Below are 22,388 nucleotides of genomic sequence, written 5' to 3' on the forward strand. Positions count from 1 at the left end.
CAAAAAAGATTTTACCAACAGAGCATATAAAGATCCAACTCATAGCACCAAGAGAAACCTCCTGAGCAACCAACTCTTTCAGCATTTCTCTGTGTTATAATAAATAAGATTTACATCAACAGCAAGCAAACAACAGTATGGTTCCATGACAGAACACGAGGGACTGGTATTAAATTTAGCTACAGGGTGCAAGTCAGATGAGTTGGTGATGAATGAGCAAGGACTGCAGATCCATGGGGATCTGATGGAATTTTTTAAGCACTTCTGTAGTGTGTGGGTAGAATTTAAGTAAAAGTTTTGGAGTACGCTACTTCTAACAATTTTTGTAATTTTATCACAAGCCTTTTGCTTTTTGGTTTTCCAACTGAAAAGCTTCAGCACTTAAATGAAAATTTCCATTTTCATTTCTTCATAAAGTATCTAGCTCTAGTGATTACCAGAACAAGCTTGAAAACACAGGTCCTCAAGACCTAGCAAGGCAACCCAAGCAGCAAATGTAATATTGTCATCATTTCTGAAGGCAGTTTGCGGAGGTCATCGTTCTGATTTGTCAGCGCTCACTGCTGACAGTAACTGAGCTGGGGAAACTATTGCAGGTCATTGATACTTGTTGCTTGGTGGGACTTCCCAAATGCCCTTCAGCTTTTCGCTCTGTAGAAGGCAATAAATACATCCCCAGGCAACAGTGTGGGGGGGTTTGAAGTCCTGTGAGAAAGAACTTGTCCCCAAGACAGGTGAAGGCATGCCTACAATTGCTTTGCCTGCACAAGCAGGGCAGGACCCCGCAGCTCAGATGAATCCTCACTACATTTCTGGGGGTTTCATCTAACCTCTGCAGGCAGAAAGTGGAGGATCCATAATCAGCTCTCTGCTTTCCCTATTGTCTTCGGTGCTGAATGAATCCCAGTTTCAACAGACTCCAAGCACTAAATATGCATGAATTATGTAAAATATCCAGTGAAAAAGAGAAAATGTAAGATTAAAGAAGTTATACTTATTGAAGATACACTGCTGAAGCAAAGCAATGCAGGCAGAAGGTGCATGTGAAACAGCTGCATTCACCACATTATACTGCATAACTTTCTGGGATTGCATAATTAAAAACCATAAGCAACGCACAGATAAGGGTGAGCACCTTACAATTTCCTGTCTTCAGCCTGCAAAATTTCTCAGGCTTTAAGCTACAGCAACTGTTTTCTATTTTTGTGACACCAAGGGTGACCACTCACCCTTTCTTTCAAGGGACTGTCCCTTATTTCATTCATTTACTGCATAAGTAAGACAAACCCTTACCCAATTATAAGTAAGCACTGAGCCATACCTGCCAATTGAACAGATACAGAATCCAGCCTGAAGAACCACTGTCATTTAATAAAGCTAACCACAAAACTAAAACCAAACAAAAAACATCCTTCAAACCCTCTCCTTCTATGTTCTCCCCTGAACTGCACCTCTGGAATAAAAATAGCAGATGTGGTGTTACAAATTTTTTGTTAAACTTTGCCCCCTAAAACTGGACCCAAGCCAAGGTTTCTGGTTTTGGACATACAGGGATATGGCATACAGCGAAGACAAACTTCTGGAAAGGCTATCTAGTGCCTCTGTGAACAAGCAGTGCTTGCTGCATGTGGGTTCTACTGCATTCGATCACAAAGAACACTTTATACTAAGACTTTTAAACAACACAGGTCACTACATCCCTGTCAAGTTTTGGAGAATGAGGTCTAATACAGAGTTATCTGGAAATTTTAATTTAAGCTTAACAGCTTGCTAACACAAAGCAACCCCAGCCCATAGGGAGCTTTGCTAGACTTTGCCCATGGGGTTTGCTGAACCCTGCTGTGCTGCGTGTTATCTTTTATAATACTGGAAAAGGAGAGCTTTAGAGCCCTGGGATGGAAAAGAAGGGAATGAACTTAGACTTTCAGAGAAGAACCAAGATGGAAAACTCTGTCAGAAGTTACGAATTGAAGACAAAAGAAGTCAGACAGCAGGGCAAAGACCTGGGAACAACCAAAAGTTGCATTGTGACTTCATTCTCTGAGGGACTCTGAAATGACTGAATTTGAGCTATCTTTGTTAAAGTCTGTTTCATTTCCCTAAAAAATCTTCTCATTTGACATCAAGTCCTGTGTGCTTTGCATGTATGCAGCAATCTCAAAACTAAAGGATTCTAAATTTCTTTTAAAACTTCATGAAATAGCTTCAACCACCGAAAGGTATTTGAATCCTTTTGAAATTTGAAATCCTTTTGAATTTGAAAAGTATTGGTGGAACAGACCACACTGACCTAAAACAAGTGCAACCAGGACAATACTTTAATTTGAATGTGTTGTTATTGAAAGGTGATTGTATCTTCATATTTTATATTTGTATCAGCAATAAGCTGCAGCGCATGTAGGGTCTATTGGTCCCACTCCCTAAGGCTGCAGAGCAGATTGAGTGAGCAAGATCTAACTGGAGCCTAAGCATGTGACCTGCTGGATGAGTTGCATCTCTGCATGGAGGACGCAGCCTGCAATGATATATCTTGATTTGCTGATGAGATGTATCTCTAAAGAAGAAAGGGCATACCCTGTCAGTAACAAGTGCAGAAACTATCTTGTACAGATGGTGATATTTGCCATAAGAACTCATTGTAAACAAATTCAATAGCAATGTTTTCCAAAACTCATTCCTATCTTAAATGATCAGGACAAAAAGCCTCATATAGCACCAATAATATATCGGCTTCTCTTTCTTTGAGAAAACAGCTCAAGACTTCCCTGAAAATAAGTACTTTTCTCTGTGACCCATCATGCCTCAAAGCACAGAAGCAATAAAACATGGTGCTTCATTACCACATAGCTGAAAGAGAAATAATCTGTTGTATCCCTGAATATTTTAAATTCAGTTATGATGCTTCATCAGAAGTCTTTGGAAATATAAAATATAAAAAGGATAAGACAATCAAATGGTTTAAACACTATGTGACAGATAATATTAAAGCTAACATCCATCAAAGGAGTGAAAAATGAGAATATCTTCTTGTTGATAATATTGATTGCATAAGTTTTCAATTATTTTTCCTCATCTGCTAGAAGAGGTTTAGAATGTCAAGAAAATTTTCATTTTGCTAGTCCTGGAGATGTTGAGGTGTGTGTCCTCAAGGTGCTCATCTCAATTAGGGTTATACATTTGACGTCTCAAGCACAGACTGTAGCTAATTTGAAAAGTCTGTTTAAAAAAAACCCAAAACTTCTTATAGTTCTCAGTCCATGAGCAGAGGTTACTACCCCTCCCTTTAAAATGTGCCCACAGAAACGGCTGATTTGGGATGGAAGTGCCTGCAGGCGGATGAGGGACAGCAAGAACTACCTAAAGTATATTTGCTGCTGGAAAAAGTTTCTTTGCCGTTGGAGGCTGAGGTTCCCACCACCTCCCAGCCGCTTGTTCCTGTCCCCCAGCCAAAGCCTCTGCCCTACTTTTGTGCCAAGAGCAAACTCGATTGTTTATGCAGTCAGGCTCTTGTAGCAGGAACTGAAAGATCCAGCGGGGTAGGAAAGAGCTGCTGGGTATGTGGTTCTGGGTGGTCAAAGCCTTTCAAAACGATAATATGGTGAAACAATTATTCATCTAAAACAGTAATTGTTAAACTGGTTACTGCTTAACAGCCCTAATGTTTTTATCTTCTGAATCTTAAAGTATATTGCAGCACGTGGAAGTTGCTTTTGTACATTCAGTGAGGACTGCCTATTTGCAATTTTCAGTTGTTTAAGCATGATGAAACCTTTATGACGTAAAACATTTATTGGAGGGCAAACTGTAAGAGAAATTGATGATGTTCTTTGGCATTTCACTCTTTGGAGTGAAATTTTATCTGAAAGCACATCCAGATAAAAGGAAAAGGGATTTCACTTCATGGCGTGCATAAGCTTTCAAATATCTGATTTCATTTTTTTGAAGCTTGTAAAACAAAATAATAATATCACTTGAACCTGATTTAAGCCATCTTCTCTGAATGTTATTTTTATATTTTCAGGAAACTGGAAACATTCTGGAAGGGTTCAAACTAGACAAAAGCTGGATATGGTTTGTTTGTATGAAGAATTTTGTATACTGAGAGATTCAGTAGCAGGAATGTGCATGTTTCAGGAAATACCTAGTTCTCTTATTAAATGCTGCTTCTTTCAGTTTTTCAAAACCTGTGAAATGCATTATATTGATTCCTACCTCAGATGCAACAGCGGAAAAAACATTTTCCTTGTATAAACAGATTTGGATAGTTTGCAGGAACATGAAGTGCACAGATTTTGCTAAGCTCTGACTGCAAATTATTTTCAGTCCTACATGTAAAGACTGCAAAGAGTTCTACAAATTGATTTAAAGCAACATTAAATTATACAGGAAAATATTCAAATTGGAATATCTACCATTTTCAGTAATAAAATGAAGCTTAATATAATTAAATTATGTATTTGGGCATACTAGAAATGTGTTTCCCTAACCATGTTTTGAGACATTACTCCTAAATGTTACCTGGTTGTCCACTTGACCCTTGTTTCTATCCAAGAAAAGTAATCACCCTGATTATACCTCAGCCCTTCAGTACAAACAGAGCACCACAAGCACAGCAAGTTTTCTGTGGTAGTAACTCAGTTGGGTGAAATCAGTTCCATTCTCAGCATTAACTTTTCTTGAAATTTACTGTTATGCATAAAATCCCACTTTCCCATAGAGACTCTGCAGCTCTGCACTCTGATGAGCTCTTGACTCTTCAGTTGGGTCCCCAACTCCAAAGCTTTGCTGGGACCACTCAGTTTCACCCTAAGACTGGGCTGCACCTCCTGGCTCTTTCCCTTGGTGACCCCCTCTCTGCTTCCTACTGAAATAGTTCCTCCAAGCCCTGCCATGCCCCTCTGTCCTTCATGCAACACTGCTGTGCCTTCCCCTCCCCTGCAGCAATGCAGTTGCTGATTATCCCCCTGCAACTCCCAGGGACGCTGGCGTGCACCATGTGGTGCTGGCACACCTCTCACCTTGGGAGCACACCAGTCCAAATACACACTGCCCTGCCCACCGGCATACGCCTGCCTGGAGGAGATGGCTACCCCACCAGTGTGTTCCAGCCCACGAAGCATCCTCCTTGGTGGGACACTTGGCCTCCTCCTGTCTTTCAACACAGAGGGAGGCCAACAGACCCAAGTGCCTCTCAGCTGCAAGCAGACCATGGATGACTTACAGTCTCCATGCAGCCTGCAAGCAATATTTTGGGCAGGCCTGTGCCTGCCCTATCCTCAGTGGAGACCATGAGGTTTTGACATCAATTTGAGCAAGTACAAAATCCTTACACACCTGTCTGACAGAAGCTATAGGTGGCTGCAACATTGTGAATGGGTGAGCGTCACCCAAAGGATTTTGCTTTGCGTTATCTCCCACTGAAACCAGCTGAAGTGCAATTTCCTAATAGAAAGGTTTTGATCAGGTATCAATAGATCAGCAAAATCAAAGGCAAATCACAAAATTCTTACTACAGAAAGCCTTTTCTTGGCCACACATGTCAGAGCAGCACAGCAAATTAGGATTACAGTGCAGTATCAAAGAGAACGACAAAAACTTTGCATCTTTCTGCAAAGGGCTCACAAAGGACTTGGTACTGCATGTGCCACAGCCAGACACTGCCTCTGACGTTGGTGACAAGAGCAGTGACACCAGGAATGCAGGAACTGACCTAAACTCCTGCTCTTATCAGATCATGCTGGCAGGATGGGCAGCCAGCCGTGTGTCTGTGCTCTGAGAACAGGTTAGCACACCGGATGAAGCTTTTATGCCGAGCTCCACCCTGTAGGACTCATAAACAGAAGCCAGAACAAATTCTGCCTAGAGGCAGGGACAATCCTGCTGACCTGCTGATGGGTACAGGCAGCCCTCTCATTGTATGTCTTGCCCATCCTGGGACAGAGGATTTTGGTCTTTCTGGCATATTTAGCCAAGCCATATGCAGACAGAGTACAATCTAGATGTTTCGCCCAAAATGTGTTTCTAGAAGTGTGCCGGAGAGGGAGGGGTTTCAGCAGGAAACCCTATACACAGTAATTATTGGCTCTCCTACCTTCTGGGAGCCAGTGCTGCAAGTACACTGGTAACCTACAGGTTCAGTGTCAGTTGATACAGTGAGTCACAGCTGCTGGCCTGCTTCTAACTGCTCACATAGCACCATTTATTTCCTGTTGCATGCAGCCTCGTATCAGACTAGAAAAAATTACCAGAAGAAAAAAAAAAAAAAAAAAAAGCTAGACAATCACTCAATGTAAAATAGTGCTGCCAGGGCATCTATAATTTTCACTGAATTCAGCAAAACCTACAAGTAAATAGGGTCAGGCCCTCCCTTTACAACAAGTAGTAAGTATAAATATAAGTAATTTTTAAAAAGGCCTTGCAGCAATGGTGAATTTCAGCACGAATGCAAGCAGTGCTCATGCTCACAGAGATGATGATCTGGCACTAGAACTGCAAAATTAATGTCTCCAACACTTACCCACGGAGCAGAGCACAGGAAGATGCATGCACACCACTGGTTTCTGTCGAGGAGCTGGGCAGCCAGGACAGCCCAGGAAGGTGAAGTGGAAAGAAAAAGACAGGCAGTAACTTTAAAAATACTAATGTTTTCCATACTGTAATACAGTCTCTTATGCAGCATGAGAAGAAGGCAGCTTTCGTGATTCCTTTTCACAATAAGGTAAGCCACAGAAATTGCCAAACTCTGGAGCTGGTCAAACAGTTTTGGTCAAAGCAAAAAAAAAAAAAAAAAAAAAAAGTTTATTAAAAAAATTAAGGGGGTTGGAGCATGTGCTACGTAAGGCATGTCTTCGTTCAATCCCCCTCTCCCCCATTAATTTAGGAAAAAAAAAAAAAAGGTGAAAAGTTCAAAATTGCTTATCTATACTTTTTCAAAAGGACCATCCAGTTTTTCCATCTGAAAAAACATTTTTCTTCAACCTCCCAGCAACACTGTGATAACTTCTGAAAAGCTCAAAATCAAAATGAAACATTTCACCTGAATGTGTTGTTTTAAATTTCCGGTTTGCTTGAAAATGTAAAGTGGTTCCTACTCCTGCTCAAGGCAAGGTCTATTTCTGCCCTCTCCTGTGGGGCAGCCAAAAGATAGAAACACTACTCAAGGCATTGTGGATGGCTGGAACCTCGATCTTTGGCAGCCCGCAACATTAAAGGCAGGTACACAACTTGAAGCAAGAGCTCATCTAGTGGCATAAATGAGAGAGCAGACTTAAGGGTAATGTAAGAAAAAAAAACAGGTTGGCGAGAAGTAGAAGGAAAGAGCAGTGGTTGGGCAAGGGAGGCCTGAGCCCTGAGGTGGTGGACAAACATGTCTGGTTCAAGTTCTGGGTCGCAGAATGGGAACATTACATGACTGAGCTAAAGCATCAGGTCATGCCCATGGGAAAGCACTGGGAGGCTGCAGCTTCCTCAAACTCAGAGGCCAGACCATGCCACACAGCACAGGAAGATACAGCACACAATTATAAAATCTGTCCATGGCACTGAGCTACCAAAAGCCTGCTCTGCAGATGCCCCAGTTTCTTAAGGAGACACCACCTTTAGCAACAAGCTAAAGCTGCTCCCATAACTACTAGGTTGACTCTCTCTCAGTGGCTTTTACCAAGGGCATCTTTGGTGACAGACCTGTTTGTGCAATGTTGACATCTGTCCATCAGGAATATCTGCCCCCAGCCTTCACACAGAGTGGCACGAGGTAAGTGCTTGATCCTGTAAATGACCTATGAAATGTTATCTGATAGACTTTGAGCATAAACTAAGATGCAATCTAGCTGCCACTGAGAAATGACTGATTGCACTGCAGCTAGATTGCCAAACAGTGATCAGATAACACCAGCTGTGAGTTCCTATTTGAGATGAACCAGAAATCTAGAGAGATCAAACTCCATAGGGTTTTAGCGATGGTACCACACTACCTGGTACCAATCCATATTCACTGACCAGCCAAAGCCATTGTCTTCTTCCTTCTCACCACCTCTTTCAAGCATCCTCACTCATGAGGCAGGTTATACTCTTGACAGTGACCTTTTAAAACTGCAGTATATAAAGGCAATACAGGGTAAAGCATTAGGCAAAGCCAGTATCACAGTTTTTCAACAGCAGCTTTTGACCTCAGTGCCTTCTCAGCTGCAATGGGAATCTCCTTACCTGACTGCAGCCTGCCAAGTCTGGCAGCCTAAGGGGGTTCTCTGGGCTCTTTAGGCAACAGAGACAGGACCTGCCAAGGACAGTTTAGCCGACCCAGATCAGAAACCCGTTTCTTCCCTGCTGACTACAGAGATACAACTCAGCTTTGACTGCACACCTAAAATGAGGGGGGATGAATACTGATGTATCACACGCATCCTCTGATCCTGGTAAGGTCAGCAAGGGACAACTATTAAAAATTATTTTTGGTAACCCAATCCTCACACTGCAACTGAGTTCCCCATTTGTAAAATGGGAACAAGAGCACTTTCCCTCATTGAGGAGATGCTAAGACCACAAGGAATTTAGATTGTGCAGTGATGAGGGTCATACGGACACATCAGCTAGTTGTATAAATGAGATGCTTTAAGTGACAACATAGGAAAGTTTTATCTTCTGTGAATCTGGATGGCAAGAACTGACCATAGAGGCCTGGCTTAGAAAGACAGTTGTAGTATCTTTAGTTTGTCTCTAGTGTTTAATTTGATCTTGTGATGCCCAAGGGCTCCTTTGCTGCTCCACCCCTCTTTGCACAAACACGAATTACACTCAGCTAGTCCCCAAACTTTCAACTCCGCATTAACTATGCCTCCCCATTTAAGCAAAGGAAAATCATACTTGTTTGTTCTACAGAGAAGAAAGTGAAGTACCCCAGCTGTGACTTGCCCAACAGGCAGGTAGCAGCTAAGCTAACTCAGGGGCAGTTGATTTCCAGCCTGGTGCCCCTGCCCTGGATCTCTATGTAACTGTTTTTTGCTCTCTTCCTGTCTCAGCTTCTCAGTGGTTTACTACAGTGAGAGTCTGCAGGCTAACAGAGATATCTTGATGACTAATTGTTCTTAGCCTAAGGACAAAGATCTCTACTCGCTGTTACAGATCCTGTGTTTCAAGGTGTTTTTGTGACTCCTCCCCCCCTTCCTTAAATATGTTTTCATCAGCAGGATGCAAGTTTGATTCATCCAAGCCATAGATTTCTTTGCCTGTATTTTGAAGTCTCAAGTAATGGAAGAAAATTCAGCAGTCCCAGAAAAGGAAGGAAAGAATTTCTAATTGTGTTTAAAGAAGAAAGTCTATGACTGTAACCGCTATGGCATGTTTTGCGGGGATACCAGTTTGATTGCAGATATGGTAGGCAAGAGGGATTCCTGACTAGGCTAATTGCTGTAGAGCTGCTGCAGATGCAGAAACCCAGTGGCAGATCACATAGCATACCACAAAATGCTGGAAGGACATATGCAAATACTTTTTTCTTCAGCCCAAATGCAAAAATATACACCTCCCTTTCTGCCACCTGTACTTGAACAGTTAATTTAACCATGCAAAAAATGACACTGAGTATCATTCTACTGGTGCAGGACCAGGCTCTAATTAAAAAAAAAGAAAAATGAAATCTACTCTTCAAGACTCAAAAAAATGTGAAGCAACTTGCAGTTTTAAAGGTGAAAAAACTCCACAGAGTGGCAGAGGGAGAGCCATCATGTCACAAGTGCTGTGTGTGTAGCTGTGATATTACACATCTTCTGAACCCGCTGTCATCATGAAAAATGCCTGATAGACAACAGCCCAGATCTGGGCAGGAAGACAACCTTGTTAGCTTCAGGAAGGAGCACCGTGCAGGCAAAAAAGGTCACATTGCATGATCAGGGCCCATATTTGATACTAATACAGGCTAATCTCAGGGTTTAGTATTGAATCTTTCCTATGGTTTTTTTCGCCATAAACACAGAAATGATAAGCATCTACTGATTGCTGTATTAATTTAACACCTGTTCTAATTCCACAGGATTAGTAGACTCTTTCCTTTTTAATGGGATTTTTTAAAATGTCAAAACTCCTTCCTATTCAGCAGCTTTTATGTCCTTGCACAGGAGAACCATTCTTTTCAAAAATCTGATCTTGTAATACACATGAAGTAGCTAGTTTTATCCAATAGCCAACAGACAAACAACCAAAAAAGTCTGGCCCAGCTGGAACAACGTACCAACAACAGCAGCCAACAACATGAGACTGTTTTGCTCTGAGCCTCTGTTACAACTCTCACTGTGTCTTTCTCTCACCAGAAGCAGCCAGCCCCCTTCTTCTGCCTCTCCCACAGAACTGGAACAAAGCAGCACAAAACAGGAGGTGGTGTGTCTTCAGAACATGAGTTAACAGCACACTTAATTTAGCCTACTCCTGATATTCAACCTACAGCTACTGGCAACCCAGCATACAAAGGTATTCCACCACAGTTCCTCTGCATCCCACAACATATAAACATGAGAAATGCCTCACAATCACAACACAGATCCCAAGAGAATCTTGCACATCGGTTTGGGTGTACTTCTAGTAGATCACATTTCCTTAACAGAGGAGGGGACCAGGGCTTTGCCAAGGCCCATCCAAGGCTTGTAAGGACAAAGTGTGGGGTTGTGTAGCTGCCTGTGCAGGTAACCTCTGCCCTTTCTTTATTCCTCCCCCTCAGGTGAAAAGCCAACACATGATCATTTCTGTGCTTGTTTTCTAAAACACAAAGCAGCTGCCAAAGTCACACCCCAAACCCATTCAGAGTTAGGGTTCCGCAGGTTCCCTTCCTCATCATGGTGCCAGTGCAGAGAGCAAGGACATCATTAGCAGCACCAGGCTCCCATCCTGCCTCTGCCACTGAGCTGCTGTGGTACTTGGATAGTTGTACCCATTGCCTGGGCCTCAGGTCTCCCCAGCACTCTGCCAGCCTGGGGTGCTTCCCTTGTGAGGTGTCTGGCATAATGACATCCTGACCTCTGCAGTTGCTCTAGGTATGTAAATAATGATAAACACTGTATCACCTTCTGGACACCTATCTTACCATCACAACATATCATCACACCAGCACAATACATCAAAACACATTATTTAGGACAATAAGGCTGAGGTATATCAGATGATGGGGAAGAATCGAGTATTACTACAAATGACCTGCAGCATACTGTGTGGAGCCAGATCAGAATGACAGGTTATTCGTTCTAGCTGAGTGCTGGCCCCCATGCTTGCAGCCTGCAGAGCTTGCACAGGTTCCTCTGTGTGGTGTTGCCCGGTGCTCTGGGAAGATGGATTAGCTTTGGTGACACGCCACAGTAATGCATACAGACCCAGGTCGAGTCTGGCATAGTGTCCTGCTGCCAATTCCTCCTTGGAAACAGAAGTGCTGTGGCAAGCAAGGCAGAGGTATCTCAACAGCTCCAGAGAAACCAGCTGTAACTGGCAAGGCCAATGAGGACATCGTGCTGATGCTGGTGGCTGACTCTGGGCACATAGTCCTCTGGAGCACAGTGCTGAGAGCCTAGAATATGCCTTGGTGGCAATACAACTGTGCTTGTGCAGAGCTGCATCTGAGTAGGGGTCCTAAGAACAGCCCGAGCCTGAGCCACCCAAAAGAGCACCCAGGACACACAATCCACAATTCTTACCAGCAGCCCACAGCTGAAAGAAAGCTGGCAGCACTCAACTGTTCCCACTAACCTGATCACTCTAGTTTCAGATATGCTGCCTCTTTGGTGCAGATCTCAAAGAAAAACTGTTGCCCCTAAAACACATCAGGAAATACATAAGTAACATGGTACGTGTGAGCCACACATGGAGTTGGTAGAAATCTGTATTCTAGTGAGGGAAGCTAATTGTCATCTGAAATGCAAAGGAACAAATGTAGCCCCACTCTGAACAGCAAGGCAGACTGGGGCACATGGGTAGCATGGGCATTTCCATTTCATTTTATAGGGAATTCCCACGCAGCACTGGCTGTGCTAAGAGGATGGGTGGGCTACAGCCCCCACTGCCTCCTAGTAAAGCCATGCCCACTTCTTGGGGCTGTAAGAGACCATGCCTCCTTCCCCACCCCAAGTTTCATGATCTATATTGAGAAAACAAGGGCTGAGAGGTGGTACAGGAAGGGGAAGTGGCTCATTCAGGATCCTAAAGCAGAATAGGAATAAACAGAAGGTCTGAAACTCCTGCCCTCAATGCTAGTACTTTCTGGATCCTGAGACCACAACTCAGTTTACATTCTCTAGGTGTAGGTAAATTGTGCTGCAATTCTGGATTGTATTAATAAGAAGCTGGCTTCAGAGGAAAAGGTATTCCATGGGCTGAGGTTCTCAGTTATATAAAACATGGCAGTAACACTGAATTGAAGGCACACATGTTAAATTGTGTGCTGTTGTGTGCTGACAGCCACTGCAGTGGAACAGAGACTAAGATCTCCATAGCAGTGGACTGGAGACCAACACTGTGCTGGCTGGGTGCATTAGTTTAACTCCTTATATCCTTTTTCTCTTGGTGTTAGAACTGCTTTGAAAAAAAAGCAGTGAACGGTCTTAGGTGTGTCTTTGTGGGACCAAGTGGTACACAGCATGGCTTACCTGGACAATTAGCTTATTTTCTTTATCGGGCAAAATTCGGTAGGTATAAACGCAATTCCGGAACCTAGAACAGATCAGAGGAGATATGATTAGACCATGTCCAGAAGGGAATCACACCATGGCACGCCCCCCCCCCCGCCATGAGAAAAGGTATTGGAAGATCCCGAGACACACAGATGGCTTCATGCACAAGGATTTTAAACTTTTCTCTTTGTTTCTTTCCCTGAAGTCTGTGAACTAACACAAACCTGAAGTGTTCCTGGTCACTGAGACATGTTTGCAGATGTCACTGCAGAAAGTGGTACCAGCATCAGCCCCAGAGCGAGCTATTCAACTCTTCTTCTGGCCAGAAAGAAAGAAAACACCAAATAGCTCTAGCTGTCAGTAGAGTGGGCATCTCAGGAAGGAATGAAAAAGCAGAAATCCAAAAGACACAGGGCCAAAATCAGCAATGAATGAGTAAATTGAAGGGCTAGTATGTGCATCAACTTGTATTGGAAAAAACAAATTATAGATTTCAGCTAAATCGCAGTAAGACAGCTGACTGCTAGGCACATTTTCATGCACAAATCCTAAATGAAAACTCATCTTGCTATCCTGGTGCAGATGCACACTGTACGTGTGCATCTGTAGATCAGCCATAACGAACATTTTGTCCCAGCTAAATTCAATTAGATTCTTATTTAAGGGGGCATGTGGAGGGCCACATTAATGCACAAGAGCCCAAGAGAAGCCTGAGCAGTGCTGTAATGTGGCATGTGGGAAGCATGATGTTCCTCAGCAGCTGCTGAGCTTTGTGGAGCTTGCCCAAGAAGTGTTGACTAAAAAAAAAAACAAAAACATATTTTTACCTTTCTCCCAAGTGAACAACACATTGATCAAATCTTTTAAGATTTGCAAAGCACTCTTAAAACATACAATATGGCTTTAAGCCAGCAAACAATGCTGGTTTCAACCCCTTCCTCTCAAAGGAAAAAAAAACCAATCCACTCTCAGAGCTTCCTTGGCTGTAGCAGAAACACTGCATTACCTGTGAAATTGTCATGAAATGTGGGTTGAGGTCAGCCCCCCAGCTGGGGAGATCAGGCAGATGAATAAAATATCTTCACCTCTTTTACAATTATGTTGTGAGTCTAACCATCATACGCCTTTCAGAACCACTCCATGCAGGAGAGACGAAGAGAGATCGCCAGGATTTTAGGCAGCCTTACACAAGGAATCACAAAGAGCAATTGGAAATGAAAAGAAATTACATATAAATCATAGCTGAGTTTTTCCAGGGTGTTTGGAGGATTTTGTCATGTAGCCACATGAACCTGTATCTTTTGATGGCATTAATGCAAAGGACACAGAAGGATTAGAAGTGCTCCCAGAGCTCAGTACCACTTCACTAAGCGACGTAAGACCATTTCTCAGGCACCTATTCATTCACATATCTGAGGTTCTGGTACAGAGCTGGAAGTCACAGACATGATCCCCAACTACTTTGGATTGCCACAACACTGCTAATTTCACCAAGCCCAGGGCAATCAACACCAGATGAGTATATGCCCCAAGGAAGGGTATGGGTTTTGTTTTTATCTGTCAATGCAGTTCTCTTACACCATTTCCTCCTGCTGATATGCAAACAGGGCTAAGCAGAACTGCTCATGCAGCTGATGAGAGAAAATTTGTGTGTGTGGAGATTATGAAACTGATAAACAAACCAGCTCAATGGCTCTTGCATCACAAGAGGACCCTCCTTGTTACCTTCACAGAAAGTGCCCCATCGCACAGGCCTTATGAGGCTGCTGTCATACTTGTAAAGAGGTTTAAGATGAGGACAAGTAAGACCAGAGGAAGTGCAAGGAAAGAAGGGCTGTTGGGTGAGACAGGAGCAGGGAGGAGCACTTCCTAGCATCAAAAGCAGGAATCCTCTTTAGCAGTCCCCTAATTTAGTGCATGTGGATGGAGAAGACTGGGAATCTTACTCCATTTCTACGCTTAGGCTTTCTGTCCTCAGTGTCCTGACTGTCAAGTTATGTGGGCCCAATTACTGTCACATTCCAGGTCCTCCCTAAAAACTGGGTTGAGTTCAGAATTGCTCAACCACTGTTCAGGCCCTCTATGTGGGGGGGTAAATACAACATCAGCCTCAGCTTAAACATGTCTCCAAGTACTTTGTCATCTCTCTGTCCTCTCAACCAACCAGAGGAGAAAAGGGGACAAGGCTTGTATTTTCTCTTTCCTCTCCTGCTGTATATGTTTTTTTGCACAGGTGATGATGTGCATATTGGGAGTGCCTGGAAATTCTAAACAGGACTGCCATGTTAGGCAATGGTGCTAAGTGCACCATGAGAGAAGCTGTCCCCACAGGGGGTTGGAAATGGCATCTCACAGGCTGTGTCCTCTGAGAGGGATCCTAAAGCTGCAGCTAGCCTCCGAGGGTCATCTCTAGCAGCGTTGTTAATCCTGCAGCCATTCACACGTGAATCACCAACAGAAGATCCACTGGAAGAATGATACCAGTTCAGGTGCTGCACGCTGTGAACACTAAGCAGGCTCAGTTTTTATTTCAGGATCCAGGCATTCCCCACCAGGTAAGTCAAAGAGCCCATTTCTTGTCAATAAACTGGCAGATCAAATGATCCAGGCACAGAGAAAGGAGGAGGAAAATGGCTTTGCTTCTTGCCTTTTATGGGGCAGCATGACCAGTAGAGCAGAGGACAGCAGTGCAGGGGGAGGAGCGTTCCCTCTGCATTTGCTGACTGTTTCAGCTCTCTGCTAGGTTAAATGCTGTTGCTCGAAGTTTCAGAAAAGGCAAGGAGGCACTCTTAAAAGGCCCTGCAAATACACCTCCCTTACGTGTCTATATTTATACAAACACTATTTTCCTAAGCAACTCTTCAAGAAAATCACTATTTCATTCTATGATATAATAAGTGCTTTTGCTGGATTTTGACTGATCTGCCCAATAAATATTAGAGCTTTGCAGAATATGACACTTCTTTTTCAGAGCAAATTTCATGGTTTTTTGTTTTCCTTATCTATACACAGTTGACACTTTTTCACTTTTCTTTTGTGAAAACCTTTTGCAGTCAGGCTTTCAATTCCCCTCTCTCTCTCATTCTTTATCTCCAGCCTCTCTGTTTTTTTTAAACAGAAGTAACTGAAGAGCTCAGACTTCAAACACCTTCCAGTCAATAACAGCTGAAACTGATACATCTCTGAGGAAGTTTTCAGCTTCAGCAAAACTGCCCATTTTGTCAGGATGACATTCAGAGGGAAAGACTTATTCACCACCTTTAACCCTTTCTCTTCACAAACTAACTGCAAACCAGCATAAGCTGAAAGCTTGTTAGGTACTTTGACAGAAATTTGTGTGACATTTCTCAGACTGTAATTAATGCCAGCCCTTTGCACCACAGATCCATCTGCTCTTGGCTGACAAGGCTGGGTACTCCTCATTTCTTTAATCAAGCCATTCACGTTAGCCACCTCAGAATGGATTTAAGAACATAACCTTTGGCTCCCGGTTCAGAAAATCCTGGTCATGATATTGTTCCTATTTCCTGATCCCATGTCTCTCAAGTCACAAAAGGCTTTCAAAGTTGGCTGTGTAAACATTTACAATGGAAAAACTTATGCAAATGCATGTTAGTAGACATTTTTACAGCACCTTCCCTTTCTATAACCCCCACTATCAGTCTGAAAAAATATTTTGTGTACATACTGGTTACAAGGCAAATCAAAGGGGTCATACTAGAAACACTCAATGGAAGGAACAGTCTATTCTAGTAAAATGTTCCCCGACTTGTAACTTGGGCCCTCAGCCCGTGCTACATGATTGCCTGTCCTTCCTCCTGCTTGTCCTGGCTATTCATCTGCAGCCACCCTTCTTTCTCTGCTCCCTCCAGCAAGACAAAACTCTTCCCCACATTATTACAAACATCTTAACAGGCAGGCACAGAGGATCTCTGCACTTTGTGAACACCCCCGTTACCCAGCCACAGATTTCTGACAGTCCAACACCTATGCTTACAGGGCAGCTACCCAGCCCCATGCTTTTCTGCAGATGAATCCTCTGCAGCAGACTGTGCTGTCACCAGAAGCCTGACCTCAGAGACAAGCAGTCAGACCAGAATTATAAACAGCAGCACCACCTTTACCATTGCAAGAAATCTACTTTCAGAAAGAAACTACACTGAGAAACCTGCTTGTAATTTAATGTGGGGTAAGGATGACGTAAGTTCTATTAATCTGCTGCACAATGGCAGCAAAGAGGATCTGACAGGCAGAACAGGGTCCCACAAAGGCTCTCTTGATCTCTCCTAAGCAGAGAGCAACTGTCTTATCTCTCTGTAATACAAAGTCAAATACCTCAGACTGTACCTACTGACTTCAATCCCCTCTTGCCCCTGCACTCCTGCCTCCAGGAATAACACCTGCCCCTCACAAACCCAGGGCAGGAGGCCTTGCTCTCTGGTCCCCAGCTCCAACCCAGAATAGGGAGGTCAGGGCTGTCAGCACTTCTCTCCTCTCCCTGTTTCCACATGAAATATTTACCCCGTGAGCCACATTAATGATGCAGGTAGAATGACTGCTGTGCCGGGTGTATCGTGCACAGCTCCAGGAACTATTTCAAGCCTTTTGCTGAATGGGACACAGCATTGTACAAGCAGGTGGGTCAGACACACACTGAACCAGAGCAAGAAAGGTGCCTGTGAGGGTACCAAGCTCAGTATTTGAGCTGTTAAATGTAAATACCTGACCCAAGTTGTTAACATGCTCAAAGAGGTCAAGAGGTTATTTTTTCTCAGAGCACAGCCGCAGTATCTTTCATTATTGTCTCCTTTTGAATCAGGGCAAAAGTGGTATGAGCAGTACAACAGTAAAAGAATATGGGTTTGTTCAGCCTGGCCCTGCTCCCAACCCTTCCCTACCCTGTGGCCCAGTGAGGTGAAACCAGCCATGCTCTGATGTGGGCTGCACCTTCCCAGTAGGTACAGTGGCTGTTTGCCTCTGTGCTGGAGAGGATGCAGGGTGTTACCCCCTGCGCAAGTGGCAACAAAAGTGGCCGCATGAAGCGCGAGGTTGAAAGCTGTACTTACAGCACGCAGAGTGCATATGCCGAAGCAATTGACTCACTGGCCCGCACAAGGAAGCTGCCATCCTTGCCTACTTTGGAGAGCAGGTCTTCGGCTCTGGAACGAGTGATGTTGCCGTGGTACCAGCACTGATCCATCGCTGGAGCTGGAGGAAACCTGAATGCCAGTACAGGAGCTGCCAGAGCTGCCTGTGTGTCTCTGTGCAACGATCAGGCAGCTTCAGCTCACCAGCTTCCTGTTTCAGTAGTACAGAGAGGGAAAGGAAACTCAGCCGCGGACAACTTCCTCAACTCAAACAGCTCAGAGAGTGAGCGTGACATGTTCCTGCAGCCCCCGCTCTCCCTCTTCATGCTGCAGCTGAAGCAACTAGCAAGCCCATGTTCTCTCTCTCTCCCTCCCCCTTCATGTCCTAACACTCTGTATCAAAAAGTCCCAGCTGGGGATCTCTTCTGTTCCTCCACTGATTCTGTCCCCCAGGCTTTGGTGGCCTGCTGTCTCATTTACCATCTCTTGCCAGACCCTTTGAGTTTCCATCTTTTTCTTGTCTGTCTGTCCTATCCATTACAGGTGTCCATGGGGAGTAAATCTCAGACTGATCAGAAACACACTGTGCGTTAGGATACTTAGCACCGACTGCCCCATTCCTTCCTTGTCTAGTCCTCATGTCTAGCTAGGTGTGAGAAGGGAACTTCAAAGAACTGAAGAAAAAAAAAATTACCACCGCATGTTTCCATGCACAGAAGCATACTTAGAGGCTGATTTGCTCTGGGGATTTGTGACCAAAGCTCCCTATCAGCTACCGTGAGATGGATTCAAAGATCTTTCCAACTCTAAATCCCCAAAGGTAGGAAAGATCAAAGCCATGTCTGACAACCTGCATCAGAGAGAGGAGAACTGGAGCTTTCACTTCCCTTTTCTTTGTCTGTACATCTGCCCCTTGTCTCTGCTGTGTGGCATGCTCAGTGCTGCATCTCCAAGGCAAAGCAACAAGGGGCATTTTTGCAGCAGGCAAGGACACTGCTACAGGGGCACTTTGCATGGCAAATTTGGATGCCTATCTTGTACCTCCAACTGCTCTGCCTTTGAAGGCAGCACTTCTGCAAATCCACGTTTGAGCTATACCAAAAAGCAGCAGCTGAGCTGGGATTCTGAGTACAGAGGGTGAGCTCCCAGGAAAGGCGCAGACACTGCTAGCCCTATGCAACCCTCACCTCCCAGAGCCAGGACAAGTGCTGGAACCATGGTACTTGGATCATGTATGGAGTGCTGCCCCTGTACACCGCATGGACAGCAAGGTAGAAGAGAGCAGCTTATCACCAGCTGGGAGACACTAGAATTTATGGGTATGGAGAGGGAGAGTGGACCAGTACAGCTCAGCATTCATCCCTGCCAGCCTTCCTGGTGCTTTCAGTTATCCAGATATCTATTCTGCAGTGTCCACCTTAATCTCTGCCATTGAGATTAAACTGTGGGCACAAGCAATTCAAAATTGTGCAGCCAGCATAGGACACTGCTAAATGGGCAGAACTGCAATGTGCAGGGCTTCCTGTCCACGCTGAGCAAGCAGTGTCTACAAACCAAAATTAGCTCAGCTGGACCTGCCCTTCAGCTTCACCCAGATCCACATAGGGCTTTAGGAGCCAAACTGCCATGGATTCAGGTGCCTAAATGGAGTCAGATGCTGAATGCCATGAAGTAGCTCTTCACGGACAGTAGCTGTAAGCTCTTATAAGCTACAGAGTGGTTACAAACCCTATTCTCCCCATTGAGGAGAGTGTCTGCATATGGCAAAGGGACTGTGCAGCTCCTTTGACAGCCCTGCCTGGCCACAGTGTGCTGCCAGCCTCACCTGTACCAGCTCCTTGGGACTTCTGATACTTACAGTAGCTTCTCTGGAGCACAGCTGCAGCAGGAAGCAGAACAGCTCTGAATGTCAAACCACTGCTTGACCTCACAGTGCTCTCTATGCAATGGACCCATATGTGGATGCAGAGTGGACAGAGCTGCTGCACAACATAAGTTTTGCTGGAATGAAACTGTGTTTGGAGAGATTCTCCTGACCTACTGCGAGTTAACAGAGAGGTACAAGCCCTGGTTAGACATCTGAGACTGATTAGCTGTGTACTGAACACTAACTCCTATCTATCCTGCCACCAACTTCAGTTTTTAGCAAGCTGCTGCTATTTCCTTCAAATGTGTCAATCCCCTGTCCAGCCACACATAACTCCTTGTCTTGGAGACGTAAACAAGGGGATGGGATCCAAACACATATGATGATTGTGGCAATAAGATGATGTGCAGGCTGGTTTCTGTGAGTATTTCTTTGTCCTAAAAGAAAGCGCAGTACAGCTCCAGCTGCTCAAAAGGTGAATTCCAATCCCCTAACATAAACAGCTCTGTGATCCCTAATGGCTCAGTTGCAACACTGCCTGAAGAGGAAATGGCATCTGTTTTACTTCTCATGGTGCTGGCATATGAATGCTGCAGCGCTGGAGAAAGACCGATCCCTGCGTGGTCAGCACACAAGTGCGTGCGTATCCTGAACTACCTGATTCCCAAAGGACAGTGGTAACTTCTTCCGTCCTGCACAGAGACAAGAGGCTGTTCTGCAGGAGATACTTAGAACATTCATTTTCTTTCTATTTGTTCCTGTGTCGGAGAAGGCTGGTAAGTAGATCTGAGGAAGAAGAGATTAGAGAACTTACCTAGACAGGAGCTAGAGTGTTTGCCATAGAGGGGGAGTGGAGTGATCAGCCTGCACTAGTTACTTGCCAGGTGATACTACAAATGTAGCCAGCACAGCCCTAAGGTTTCCACAATGAATAGGATGTGCTTCAAATAGTCTACACTGTTGTCCCACAGTAGGGACAAAACACCGTGTAAGAGCTACCCTTGTAGGACAAAAGAATAATGGGTACATCTGTCAGACAAATCCAACTCAGACTCAACAGAAGCTTTTAGATAACTGCAGCAGCAGTATTTCATTTAAACTTATTTGAGAGAATGAGGCCACAGACAAAGAACTGGGACATGTTTTGATGTTGAATAGTAATAAATTGCAGCCCTGGCAGTCTATGGACAAAGGAAACATTACTTTTCCCCCATGTTAGGGTATTATTCCAAGCTGCTTCTCAGACATTGCAATAAACACTTTATCTAAACTGGGTTTGCTACAGATGTCCAGGTAGTGTTGTACCAGCTGGCTGTGAACTCACCAGCCTGTCCAGAACCAGTGGATAAATACTGTCTGTAGCATCATTCACGATGCACAGTGGTCACCCAAAAGCCCCACATATATCCAGCCTGCACATTGCATCAGCACAGGCACTGCCAGGCTTGGTCAGATGAAATGTTCTCAAATATGCATTTTCATGTCATAAAACAAAAGTATTCCATAGTATGCCTGATGATGGAGGTTAAGTCTATAGGACAGCAGTTAGCCTTACTGAATTCTAAGCATAACATTCCCTCATTAGGTATCAGTAACAGGCTATTGGCCATAAGGTGTATTTAGACTCTGGCCTATATATAAAGAGCACATGAGTAATACCCACAAAGTACTGGTTAGCTGAGCCACTCCATGCTACTCCGGCCTACCTTGTTACTGACCTGCTGCTTGGGAGGGGCTCAGCAAATTACAGGTGTATTTGTGAAGGCCATGAGATCTCTTCACTCCGTTGGTACCTGCAGCCTCCAGGTGCCCTGAAACAAACCTAGATAGTGAGAAAAATCAGGGCCCCTTCTCCCACTACCCCTGAAAGCTATCAGCAATAAAAGGCAAGGATAGAGACACTGAGCAAGCAGAGACTCACAGACCTGAGCAGTGACAGTGCAAAGGATCCTATGAAACCTGCTAGTGTTCCCCAAAGGGGATGTGTTCTGAAAGCACTCTAGAAGATATTTTTCTTCACTAACAGAGCAAACAAACGTCCTTTCCTTGGAGCCATTCCCCTGTACACACACAGAATACAGCACATAGCAAACAAGCACAGACTAGTTCATAAAGCAGAATTTTGTCCAAAGGCATGGGTAAAGCTTTCCTAGCTCCATCTGCTCTGATGTGTCTCCCTTGGTACCCATTCATTTCTGGTCACTCCCCTTGTACTACTCACTGCATAATGCCTCCTTTGAAATCACACCGTAGACTCAGAATAGTGTCTCACCAAAACGGGGGCTGTTTCCTTCAGAAACCTGCTGAAAATCTGTCTACATTGGAAAGCCTTCCAGCTTGAGCACTCTCATGCTGCTCTGGACTTGGTCTGGTCCCCTTCCTCTGACACCTGCACCTCTGCAATTTGCTGGAAGTGGGGCAATGTTGTATGTTTGACACACTGCCTCATATGCCAGTGATACTCTGTAATAACAACAGCCACGCCTGCAAGACATGGGGTTGTCAGCAATAAGAGCAGTTGCTGTGTCGATCATAGCTTAGCACTTGTTAGACAGACCAGCAAGTATTTCCCCTCCTGACCATAAATTGGGAGCTCCCTCTGCAGACCTGTCCTGATTCTGCAGTTTCAATACAGGCAAAATGCCATTTCTGCCACTTGCCCTGTCCCCAAACATGGCAGGGCAGGTCCTGGTGGCCTGCATGGGTCCTTCTGTCACTGCCCAGGGAGAGGGAACAGCTGGAGCACACGAAGCTGTGGTTTTCTTACGCATGAGAAACTGCAGCTTCTCA

The 22,388-nt window shown here is 44.4% G+C and overlaps 1 protein-coding gene across 6 annotated transcripts in view; it reads right to left on the minus strand.

The window, feature by feature from the left end:
- INPP5D (inositol polyphosphate-5-phosphatase D) overlaps positions 1-21,985 on the minus strand; it is a 65,373-nt gene extending 43,388 nt beyond the window's left edge. For 2 of the 6 annotated variants that reach the window (XM_075032078.1, XM_075032074.1), the window contains exons 1-4: positions 21,871-21,985; positions 21,317-21,409; positions 17,711-17,942; positions 12,621-12,684 (exon numbers count right to left, since the gene is read on the minus strand). In XM_075032078.1, coding sequence (XP_074888179.1) covers positions 12,621-12,684; positions 17,711-17,844 — 198 coding nt within the window. In that variant the 5' untranslated portion in view covers positions 17,845-17,942; positions 21,317-21,409; positions 21,871-21,985. Of the gene's footprint in view, positions 1-6,517; positions 7,228-12,620; positions 12,685-17,710; positions 17,955-21,304; positions 21,410-21,870 lie in introns of those variants that run through there. The other 4 variants (XM_075032075.1, XM_075032080.1, XM_075032076.1 and 1 more) reach the window with 4 other exon arrangements.
- Positions 21,986-22,388: the final 403 nt, after the last annotated feature.

Source organism: Buteo buteo, chromosome 7 (genome assembly GCF_964188355.1).
Source record: "Buteo buteo chromosome 7, bButBut1.hap1.1, whole genome shotgun sequence".
Classification (NCBI taxonomy): Eukaryota; Metazoa; Chordata; class Aves; order Accipitriformes; family Accipitridae; genus Buteo; species Buteo buteo.